The sequence below is a fragment of the Onthophagus taurus genome, chromosome 5, assembly GCF_036711975.1.
Source record: "Onthophagus taurus isolate NC chromosome 5, IU_Otau_3.0, whole genome shotgun sequence".
NCBI lineage: Eukaryota > Metazoa > Arthropoda > Insecta > Coleoptera > Scarabaeidae > Onthophagus > Onthophagus taurus.
Window position 1 is genome coordinate 2,255,962 of NC_091970.1, and position 12,134 is coordinate 2,268,095.

A 12,134-nucleotide genomic window follows, 5' to 3' on the forward strand; every position below is an offset into this window, starting at 1 on the left:
GGTAAATGTCTATCGGCGTCATGCTTAAATCGCCTTTAATATACATCCCTACACGCAAAAACACTTAATTACTATTCCTTTAAACAACTTTCTTATTTGATAGGGGGAAAACTATAGAAGTATAGATCTATCTTATCTACAATTTTCTGCTCTGTCTAATGGTGTATAACACGCGGCTATCGCTGCTTGGTTATAGAGTTTTTTCCTGGTGATATAAGAAAGTTATTGATCCCAACAATGTTTAAAAGTAGCTAAAACCTGTGAATTTGGTAATTTTTTTATCAAAAACGTCCTTGTGTAAGTCTATAACTTCATGTTATACTTCTATTGTTTTCCTCATATCAAATAAGAAAGTTGTTTAAAGGTAGAGCAATTAAACGTTTCTGTATATAGAGATGTATATTAAAGGTGATTTAACCATGATGCTAGTAGATATTGACCGACAAAAACCCGGATTAAGATATTTGAAGGAGCGTTCTTTCTGATTGTGAACACAGTTTTTTAAAATTCGGTTTGATAACAATTGCACAAGGGCTTGAAGTTTGGTAATATTAAGCTATTTTACGTACAGAGCGGTGTTCTTCATCTTTTATTGATTTTAATATTAACATATCGGCAAACGAGGACCGACGATTTCATAAAGAAAGAATCAAGCTTTCATATGGTGCATTTAGTGTTCTGCTATATCTAATAATAAGAAAGATATCAGCTAATAAAATAGATAGGAAATTGCGGATAAAAATTTGTTGTTGGAAGGTTTGTTGCTATCGTCACATCGTCAATCGGGCATTTCCACTTTCGTATTGGCCAAGGATTAAGCTTTCGAATGAGACATTGTTTATCGAAATCGGTTCACTGGTTCTCATGTTATAATTAAAATACTATACATGTAAAATTCTGTTTAATTGGGGACTAACTTAACATTGCTTTTAACTTCCAAAAAGAAACGTCAAATCGCAACTTTAAAGTGATTTTTCGGTAAGTACTACACTTTTCCGCACTTTTTTTTTATCATTAACACATCTTTTGAGTCATTTCCAACCGATTAAAAAAAAATGTATCGATTTTTAAGAGGGACAGCTAATCTTAATATATGCCAAATTTTGTTTAAATTTTATTTATTTATTTACCTCTGAACTGGAGGTGGGGGTGGAGGGAGCCCTTGATGGGCTAAACACGAATCCAAAACGGATCTAGGTCTCTCCATCCTAACGGATTCATCATCGGAAGGCATCCAGGTGTATTTAGCGGGGTCAACCTGCATTTTTCTCCGGAAATATGAGTGGCTACTTACGTCTTCATCGTAACGATAAACATCTGGTGGTTGAATCGCCCAAGGGTACCTTCAAAATTAATTAATTAAAATAAAATTGATTTAAAATTGTTCCCCAAACCTTGGTCTTCGAGGATATGGGGCGTACTCAATGGGGTGCCGTCTATAAAGTTCGTGCAAATTCTCATCGGAAGGTATCTTTTGTCGGACGCAAACCGTCAAAAAAGAAGTTTTGTTGCAAGGAGACGGTTGATGCGAGGATAAGCACCCGAAAAAGCTGGTCCTTTGTGTTTCCAATGCACCCAAGCCGCGATCGGAAATGCAATATTGTTCCCTAATATCTTGTTTGCTATACAAAGCGGTTCCACGGCGAGATTTCGCGTATATTCTCCCCATCGTTTCATCTTCAGATTCGTAACTAAGCGCAACATGTTGTATATCTGCCTATAAACAAAAAGATCCCAATAAATATTAATTATTTTAATTTAAGTACTTTCACGGCCGGTGTTAATTAAACTAAAACTAGAATTAACACTAGCGAAGTAAAGCTTTTTGCAACATGGCATCCGAAACGTCAAACTTTATTTCAAAAAACGGCTTAACCCAAAAGATTCTAGTATTATAGTTCGTTTTTTTTCTGTAATACTTGTCAATGTAAATTATTTAGGGTTTCTGTTGGTATTATCTAGGACCCTTATAAAATTTATGTTGTTTTACATTGTCAGTAACTAATTAGTTGAGGTTAAAATAATAATAAATTTTTAGATAAATACGATTTTGACGAAGTACATATTTGTTATAAAAATGTGCTACAATGTAATTAAATAGAATAAAATACCTTTTCTAGGTAAGTAAATGGCAAATAAACACCCCACAACACTTTTTATGCACCTTTTCTTTTTGAATAACAAAAGCTCAAACGTCAATGTGACATATTTACTTCAAAACATGATAAAACAAAATTCCCTGTTAATTTTGCCAACTTTACAACAAATTGAAAAAAAAATGAACTATAGGTCTAGTGTTAGTTCTAATTTTAATTTATTTTAATTATTATCACCTGAGTTGCCGCATCGAAATGATTCAGAACTACTCTCGAATTACCAAGATAACCTAAAAAAAATTTATTTATTTATTGTTTGCACCTCATCACCTAGTTTTTTTTCGTTTGGCCTTCGGCGAATGTTGGTACGAAGTCTAAAAGCTTTCTCTCGACGACCGGTATTAATATTTATGGGTTAATTTTCTTTTTCTTTCTCCTTTTAGTAGCTTCAGAAAGAAGCGGAGGAGAAAGAAAAAGGCAAAAATATTATTTGACTCACCAATATGTTCCATACTTCGTATGCGAGGATTCATAGTTCCACTTTAAGGGAAACCTGAAACGGGACAAAATTAGGGTCAATTAGGGACTCAATTACTAATTAACCGGCCCGAATCGAGGGGCTAATTACTACAGATATTAACTGGTGAAATAGTTTCCGTTTTTGGAATTTCAAATATATCAATTTTATTCTTTTATGTATTACGAGCAAAAAATACGAAAAACAATAAGAAAAATAAGGTAATAATTTAAATAAACGTTTTCAAGAAACGTCAAATTAAACAGTTTCCTTCTATACCTGTCAATGTCAAAATCTTAAAATTTGTGTTGGTACCACCAAGAGTTTTTCTTTAACCTCACTTTAAATAAACGTCAAATTGACGACTTTTTAAAGTTATTAATTATTTATTTAAAAAAAATTACAAAAGTCACTAATGTCAATAACAACGTTACACTTCTTAATTATTTTTCTTTCCTTTACAATCACTTTCGGCAATTCCGAATTGATTCGAATCGAAAAAGGCGATATTCAGAAATTAAAAACGACCAAAAAGCTTTTAGAACCCGAGGAAATCCGCGATGAGAAAAAAGAAATTTTAAGGGGCGACAATGATGGTGAAATCGACGAGGAAGATGATGAGGATGAAGACGATGAAGAGGACGACGATGAAGCAAATTCTTCAAGGGGTAAATTTTTTTAAATTATTTTTGGTGATGAAACAATAAACGTTTTAGGAACGGATAAAGAGCGTCGAGAAGAGAAAGGCAATAAAGGTCCGAAAATATGGGACCAATGGGGAAAATGGTCCCCTTGTAGTGTTACATGCGGTATCGGGAAGATTATACGTTGGAGACATTGTGTTGGTGGAGGGTGTGCTGCAGGAGAAAAAGAAGCACAAATAAAAACGTGTACTTTACCAGCTTGTTAATGAATCTATCTATTATATACATATATTTTATATAAATACATGTTTTAAATACAATCGTTTAGAGCAAGTGGAAATTTTAAGGATCATAAACGCAATGGAAAAAAGCTTTTGTACGATCTCTTTAGATCTCCGCGAAACGTCTGTCTCTATGGAAACTTCCAAATAGGGGGGAAGGTTACAGGAGGCACTTCCCGAGAATTAGAGAAAGAAAGAAATCCTCCAAGGATATTATTCCCTTCCCCATTCCTTCATTTTATTTAATAGTTCCGTTTTATCGCTTTTTGAATTAAATTTTTTTTATTAATAGTTTTAATAAAAGAATTCGATTCGGATGGTCAATTTTTTATCGTTTGACTTTATCGAGTGCGTTCCGTCCGGAGTTTCGAGGGTAATTTGTCAATTTGTCAATGTGTCAAGGGTAAAAGGACGTGAGGGGGGTTGGGGGAAGGGTCGGAAAACGTTGCGGGAAATATATCATCGAAGTCGCGTCGAGATTGCGACAACCTTTTTGTTTCGAGTCGAGTACAATTTAACGAGATCTTTTTGAGAATAAAATAAAATTTTTTTTTAAACAAATTTTTACTTGAAGAGTGATTCAAAACTATTCCATATACATTACATTAGACCGGGAATTTTATATAACTCGCAATATATGAACATAGTAACCATAGTTACGAAATTACTATGCACTTGCACTGTCTCACATAAAATCCAACATAACTTAATAGTACAGGTATTGGTACAGGCAAGGTAGTTTTGCGATAGATAGTGTTAGTTCTAGCAGTTTTATTTGTTATGCATCGTTAGACCGAGAACTAGAATCATTTGGGTTTAGCCGCACGTCTCTAAAGACGGCTAAACCCGAATGATTCTAGTTCTAGGTCTAATGTTAGTTCTAGTTTTAATTGTTATGCATCGCTAGATCACGAACTAGAATCATTTGGGTTTAGCCGCAAGTCTCTAAAGACGGCTAAACCCGAATGATTCTAGTTCTAGGCTTAATGTTAGTTCTAATTTCAATTGTTATGCAGCGTTAGACCAAGAACTAAAATTATTTCCGTTTAGCCACACGTGTTTAAAGACGGCTAAATTCGAATGATTCTAGTTCTAGGTCTTGTGTTAGTTCTAGTAACAGTACTAGTGTAAAACTAGTACTAACACTAAACCTAGAACTAGAATCATTCGGGTTTAGACACGTTCGGCTAAACCCAAATGATTCTAGTACCATGTCTTGTGTTAGTTCTAGTGATAGTGCAAAGCTAGAACTAACACCAGACCTAAAACCCGGTAATATTTTAGGACTTGCTCGCAGCAACATTAAAATTCTTAAAATTCCGATTAAAGACACACCTCATCTTATTGGGTCTAGCTGATGCCGACTATGTGCGGAGAACGAGGAGACAGTTGAGCATGTTTTAGTGGCCCTGCTGTTAATCGTTTTTGGGTCGCAGTTTATCTCCCCAAAGGATCTGCTGCTAATCATCGCGACATGGAATTAACTAAATTAGCTGTAATTTCTGGTGAAGTATTCTACCATTCCCGTAATAATGCAGCTTTCAAGTCGTTTTTATTTTTAATATTTAGCTTCCAAATTTTGCGGTCAAGAAACTCCCATACGTGCTCTATGGGATTGAGGTTGGGTGACTGTGGTGATGAGCATAGCTATTTAAGGACATTATACAGGGTGTCTCACGTAACTGGTTCGTTAGAACTTTTTCAGGTTCCACTATTCGTAGAGATTTAAAATTTTGGTAGCATGAGTTGTTCATTCGGAACTTTCGATCTAAAATATTTTCAAGATGGCCGCCACTTCTGGTCTACCGGAAGTAGACCATAACTTCGTTATTTCAAATGGAATGCTATAGTTTTTATTGCACCTTTTAATTGTACTTAAAAAAATATGTTGACTTTCATAAAAGTTTTTGGTACCTAGCGTTTTTCGTTTACGGATTATTTTGATTTTAAGATTTTTTTGGCAAATTTCACCATGCTCTTTAAAACCCTATATCCCAGCCAACGTTCATTCAAAAAAGCTTTAAATTGGCACGATTACTCTTCAGATGCTCTCAAATAGATTGTCATATATTGTGTTAGAGTATCTTATACAGGATGGTCAAAAATTGAATTACCGTTTCTCCATATTCAATGGGGAGAAAGTCGAAAATTTTAAATGGAACGCCCCATATTTTATTAGCCTACACGAAAGGGAATTTAATTCTCTACAATTTATCTATAAACATTCCTATATCTATTTATTGTAGTTTCTCTCATATTAGTAAATTTATCAAAACATGCAAGAAATGCAGGAAACGGTTTGTATTTTTATTAGAAGGCCATGACATTTGTACTATTAACACATTACTATTTGTACTATTAACTACGATTGATAATCTTTTAGTTTACTAGCTTTTACTTACCAAAAATAACAAATAGAAGATCAAATAAATGAAACTATTAAAACAAAAAGTTAATGACAAAAATTAGATTTGAATAAAAATATAAATTTGTTATTAAATTGAATTTGTAAATGCAATAAAATATTTATTTCGTTGTCTTCATCACTAGTGACCGGAAATATGCGATGTTTTTTGGTCTCGATATATCCAGAACTAAGAAATTCTTTATCAATTTTTTGAAATTTTTCCTTGTGATGGGTGTTATGTTAGGTTAGGCATCTCTCATTGAAGTGTTCGACACGTCCTGTCCAAAAGTTTATTACATTCGCCATCAATACAAAATAAATTTTAAATATCGGCTTTGGAATAATTTACCATGATGTTCAATGACTTACACCCGTCGTCAAATGTAACTAATGACAACAATAATACAAACATGGACCAAAAACTGTCAAAATTCCATAGCTTTCTAATAAAAAAACCTGCATTTCGTGCATGTTTTAATAAATTTCGCAATATGAGGCAAACTACAATAAATAGGTATGGGAATGTTTATAGATAATTTGTAGAGAATTAAATTCTCTTTCTGATAGGCTAAAAAATATGGGGCATTCCATTTAAAATTTTCGACTTTCTCACCATTGAATATGGAGAAACAGTAATTCAATTTTTGACCACCCTGTATAAGATACTCCGATACAACAAATGACAATCTATTTGATAATATCTGAAGAGTAATCGTGCCAACGTAGATCTTTTTTGAATGAACGTTGGTTGAGGTATGGAGTTTTAAAGAACATGTTGAAATTTCCCAAAAAAAGCTTAAAACCAAAATAACTCGAAAACGAAAAACGCTAGCTATAGTAGACGCCACGAGAGCTGGCAGTAAATCATCATTTTCCGCTCTTACAAATGCCATACGTAGTTCACAAACCGCTAGAGAGTAATGTGTGTTAGAAAGAGATAGCATTAGTTTAATATGTCTGCTGTACAATTCAAATGGCCACGTCGAAAAAGTACGTCTGTTCTTCTAAGGGATGTAACTCTATAATTATAACCTCAAATCGAAACATCTGGTGAGCGTTGTCATGAATCTGTCAGTGTTTTCACAAGCCGAAAATGTTTTCTTTGAAAGGAAAATCATTAAATAATATCTTTGACAATGTTTGACATATAACCTCCATTACTAACATAACCTACATTAAATGTATGTGGTGAAATAATCTAAGCCGAACGTCCATATCTTGATTCATACCATTTTTAAGCGATCTGTCACTGCCAGCTCTCGTGGTTTTTACTATACTAACAACTTTTATCAAAGTCAACCTATTTTTTTTACATACAATTAAACGGTGTAATAAAAAGTATATCATTCCATTTAAAATAGCGAAGTTATGGTCTATTTCCGGTAGACCGGAAGTGGCGGCCATCTTGAAAATATTTTAGATCGAAAGTTCCGAATGAACAATCCATGCTACGAAAATTTCAAATCTCCACGAATAGTGGAACCTGAAAAAGTTCTAACGAACCAGTTACGTGAGACACCCTGTATAATACGCATTCCTTTACAATGTGAGCTGTGTGCTTGGAATCATTACCGTTTTGGAATATCCACTGTGATCCTAAGCCTAATTTATTGACCGATTCCTTTATATTAGTTCGCAATATGTTTCGTTGTGTAATCATAACCGAAAATATTGAATTTACTTTAATCCGGAAATACAACAGTATGTCATAATATAGTATCCTTTTACTCATGTAATTTAGCAAAATCGACTTTTTTTTTCAGATTTGTTTCTGATATGAATGGCTTTTTTCTAGGAACTCTACTACTCTAGCTTTCACTTCGTAGTACAAGTCGAATTGTTGCCGCGAGTGATTTGGCTAAATCAATCGCAGTAGTTGTTGGATGATCCTTGATTTTTTTAAATTATATACAGGGTGTCACACAAAAAACGCCCCAAGCTGTAACTCTGTCATTTATATTCTGATATTCATGAGCGAAGTATCAAATGAAATGGTTTGATGAATGCTATGATTCATGCTACAAATAAATTTATTCCAAGGCCATCTACAATTTCAGGCGATTATTAACTTTTGTTTTTCAAATTGCTCCATATATTTTTCTTCACGTCATTGGATAGAGATTCTTTTTCTGAATCCATTAATGTACAATACATCCATTTTGAATGTAATTTTAGCAGAGAAAAACACCTGTATATACGGGTTGTCACACAATAACGCCGCAAGCTGTAACTCTGTCATTAACTATCCGATTTTCATGAACGAGGTATCAAATGAAATGGTTTGATGTATCCTATGATTCATGCTACAAATAAACTTTTTTCAATGCCCTCTTCAATTTCAAGCGATTATCAACTTTTGATTTTCAAATTGCGCGGTATATTTTTCTTCACGTTATTGGATAGATTTTTTTTCTGAACCCATTGACGTACAATACATTAACATTAATTGTAATTTTAGCAGAGAAAAACAATTAAAACATTTTCCGAACATTGTCTGTAACACTGCAGTGTGCCATGGAAAAAAATAACACGCGAAACTGATAACAGTCATTAAATGTTATATCAATGCCCGAAGCAGTTGTAAATGATACTTATAAGTTGTTTTTTTTTATTTATTCCATGGCATACTATAGTATAACACAAGTAACTTTAAGAGAATGTTACGAAAGTATTTTAATGTTTTTTTATGCTACAATTACAATTAATGTTGATGTGTTGTACATTAATGGAATCTCTATCCAATAGCGTGAAGAAAAGCATACCGAGCAATTTGAAAATCAAAAGTTGATAATCGTTTGAAATTGAAGATGGCGTTGGAAAAAGTTTATTTGTAGCATGAATCATAGTATTCATCAAACCTTTTCATTTGATATTTCGCTCATGAAAATCAGGATGTAAATGACAGAGTTACAGCTTGCGGCATTTTTGTGTGACAACCTGTATATACAGGTGTCTTTTTTCTGCTAAAATTACATTTAAAATGGATGTATTGTACATCAATGGATTCAGAAAACCAATCTCTATCCAATGACGTGAAGAAAAATATATGCAGCAATTTGAAAAACAAAAGTTTATAATTGTATGAAATTGAAGATGGCGTTAGTAAAAATTTATTTGTAGCATGAATCATAGTATTTATAAAACCATTTTATTTGATACCTGGGTCATGAAAATCGGAATGTAAATAACAGAGTTACAGGTTGGGGCGTTTTTTGTGTGACACCCGTATAACCTTTTTTGAGCTATAAATATAATGAGTTATACATTTTTTATGTAAAATATTAAAATAATATAGACTTGTAATATTCTTCATTTAAAAATTTCATTGAATTACATTTCAGGAGCTGAGATATTATCACTTTTCTGGTATATGAAACCAATTCGTTTCATTCAAAAGTACATTAGATAAGATATTTTTTATCAAAAAGCTTTTAGCATTAACTGTTATTATCTCATAAACAGCAAAAATGTTGTACACCAAATCATCCATATCTGTATTAGTCATCAGTGAAGAAAATTTAGAAAACTTTATCATTTTTGTGAATAATAATAATAATGTAATGTAATACAGAGTGGAGCAAACATTAAAAACACCACAAATTTTGGAATACATAGACATTTCTGATATAATGAGTCATTTTAAATGCAATACCCTGTATATTATTGAAATGATTCTTATCGGAAATAAGATGATGAATTACTCTCCTAATGATAATACATACCCGAGTAGTTCTCTGTTTTGATAGAAATAGAAGTAGAAATAGTTTTGTTTTAATTTTACTGGTTTCGAAGTATTAAGCCATCATCAGGTATTAATTTTTTCGATCAAATTAGAAAAGGGAAAAGAATGGAATCATTTCATTTCGGAGTTTTCGAACGAACAAAAACAAGGGTCACAATACAAAGCGCACCGGATTTACGTAATTAATTTACTAATTAAACACAATGTGGTATTTATTTGGGGTTGTGAAAACCGAGGATTTGAAAATTATAAATTTATACGGGGCGCGAATTCAATTTGTTGCTTGAATAAATTGCGTTTGAACAAGTTCAATTAAAATAAACCGATTTATTTTATTTTATTTAAAAAAAACATTTTAAATGAACTTGTTATTCGTTTTGTTTTAACTTTCTCATTCTTTACCCCTTTAATCTCATACCCTCGCTCAAATTGTAACTTTACAACTAACTAACCTCGCGCATAATTGAGTTGAGTTAATAAAGTTTACTTACGTTTCAACTTTTCCCTTTCGTTTCCATAAAAATTATTATTAATTGAAATCTTCTTAAATTTTTTAATCTTTCTCTCGTTTTGTTGGTAATTTTCTGTTTTATTTGGTTTCGTTTTAAGTTGGTCCCACACTGAAATAAACAAAAATTAATTAATTAATTAATATAATAAAAAATTATCTTTCCTAAAATAGTGTACTTTAATCTATTGATTAGTAAGGTGGAAGACATAATTACGCAATTAATTAAATTTAAACAATTTTTTTTTGATACAAAGCCCAGGAAATTCATCAAAACCTTATTGTTTATTTCGATTTCCCATTTTCCGCTTTATTTTCATTTTCCATCGGGTAACAACAAAAGATAAACTCGAATTGTATTCATATTCGATTCAACGTTTTTTTTAGTTCGAAATTAAAGATAAAATTTTATTTTCACGGAGATTTTACAGATTTCGATTACGTAACTCTACCTTGATTTTCCAATAACCTTTTTGAACCAACCCCCTCACTCAATAACTCAATAAAACATTTATTTTACAAAATCGAATTAATTTTAATCAACTTACATGGTTTTTTAGATCGATGTGATGTATTTTTTATCTTCTTAAAGCACGTTTGATAAGCACCAGTTTCGTTTTCGGCTGTGAAGGGGTTGTTTTCGGCTCGAAAGATTGTAAGTGAGAGAGAGAGAGAGATATAGATGAGAAAGATATTAAAACGCGTTTATTTTATTAATTAATTGCGGGCTATTTTTTTTTATTAAATATTAATTTCTTTTTAATTTTGATGCCAACGAAATTAATTTTTTTTGATTTTCGTGTGTGTGTCGCAGTAATCGTGTTAAATTTGATGTCAGTACACAAAAAAAAAGTGTTAATAGGAGGGCGCGCAGCTCCGAAACGGTCGGAGCTGAAGGTTTCGCGAATGTCGCGAATCTGGGGGCTGCGAAACGGGGGTATGGATGGAGCAACCAGCATCTGGGGTCGAGAGTGAAAATCGAGCGCATGCGCACCATCCGATTTTAATTCCCATTTTGTGTGTTCAACAGAAAACCCCTTTTTACCCCCTACCCGGGGGGGTCTCTTCGTCCGCGTCAAAGTCAACGTTCTGTGTGTGTGTCCCTTTTAAGAGCATTTCAGAAATGGTCTAATAACATCAGAATGAGAATTTTCTGGAAATGAAAACATTTCAGTTTAAATTAAATTTATTAAAGTGTTTAATAAAAATATTATTTTTGTTACAAATTAAATTTGTAAACATTTTCATCGAAAAGCGCCATCTCTTGAAATCTATTAGTTCTAATATAAAAATATTAAATATCCTGTGTTAAAATAATAAACTACCACCCATAGTTAAAGTCTCTGATAGCATTATCTATCGGATAACGGAAAAATTGGTTACTACCACTGTATTTATCTTATAGATACCGCTATCTAAGGGATAACTTTTAAAATATCTGTAACCCGTGGATTGGGTGCTATCTAAGGGATAACTGAGGATACCTAACCTCAAATAGGATTTATACTGACGTATAAAAATCGAGCGTTTTACTATTTCAGTTAAAATAAGAAAAGTAATATAAACTTAAATAAAAAACTATTAATAATTAACATTAGATAAAATCATCATGGATAATTTCTTCGATATTGGAGATAAAGACCAAATTTTTGAAGAATTCAATGAATTATTTCCCGTAAGAAGCGAAAGGATAATAAGGAGTAGAGTTGACCATTTAAATATTTATTCAGATGTTGAATTTATGACTCAAATAGAAGATGTAATAATTGGAAAGAGATTAAGGCAGGGAAAGGGGGTTACGGGCAACAAGGGAGGGAGGAATATTTCAGAAGGGTGGGGTACTCAGGCCCACTACTACCACTCATAGTTAAAGTCTCTGATAGCGTTATCTATCGGATAGCTTAAAAATTGGTTACTACCACTGTATTTATCTTATAGA

General features: G+C 32.6%; 2 protein-coding genes across 2 annotated transcripts in view; one reads left to right on the forward strand and one right to left on the reverse strand.

The window, feature by feature from the left end:
• Positions 1-12,134, reverse strand: part of LOC111421422 (uncharacterized) — a 43,468-nt gene that overhangs the window by 26,412 nt on the left and 4,922 nt on the right. The window contains exons 2-7 of the mRNA XM_071195992.1: positions 10,744-11,348; positions 10,179-10,307; positions 2,596-2,649; positions 2,334-2,386; positions 1,395-1,717; positions 1,131-1,343 (exon numbers count right to left, since the gene is read on the reverse strand). Coding sequence (XP_071052093.1) covers positions 1,131-1,343; positions 1,395-1,717; positions 2,334-2,386; positions 2,596-2,629 — 623 coding nt within the window. The 5' untranslated portion in view covers positions 2,630-2,649; positions 10,179-10,307; positions 10,744-11,348. The remainder of the gene's footprint in view (positions 1-1,130; positions 1,344-1,394; positions 1,718-2,333; positions 2,387-2,595; positions 2,650-10,178; positions 10,308-10,743; positions 11,349-12,134) is intronic.
• Positions 2,561-3,862, forward strand: LOC111421424 (isthmin-2-like). The gene is made up of 2 exons (XM_023054576.2): positions 2,561-3,281; positions 3,330-3,862. Exons 1-2 carry the CDS (start codon positions 3,029-3,031, stop codon positions 3,521-3,523), a joined length of 447 nt encoding a protein of 148 aa, XP_022910344.1. The 5' UTR covers positions 2,561-3,028; the 3' UTR covers positions 3,524-3,862.

Excerpts from the sequence above, each read along its gene's own strand:
- LOC111421424 (XM_023054576.2), top strand. The coding sequence starts at position 3,029 with ATGTCAATAACAACGTTACACTTCTTAATTATTTTTCTTTCCTTTACA. Across the intron at positions 3,282-3,329 it reads TGAAGCAAATTCTTCAAGGG|GAACGGATAAAGAGCGTCGA; the intron begins GTAAATTTTTTT and ends TAAACGTTTTAG.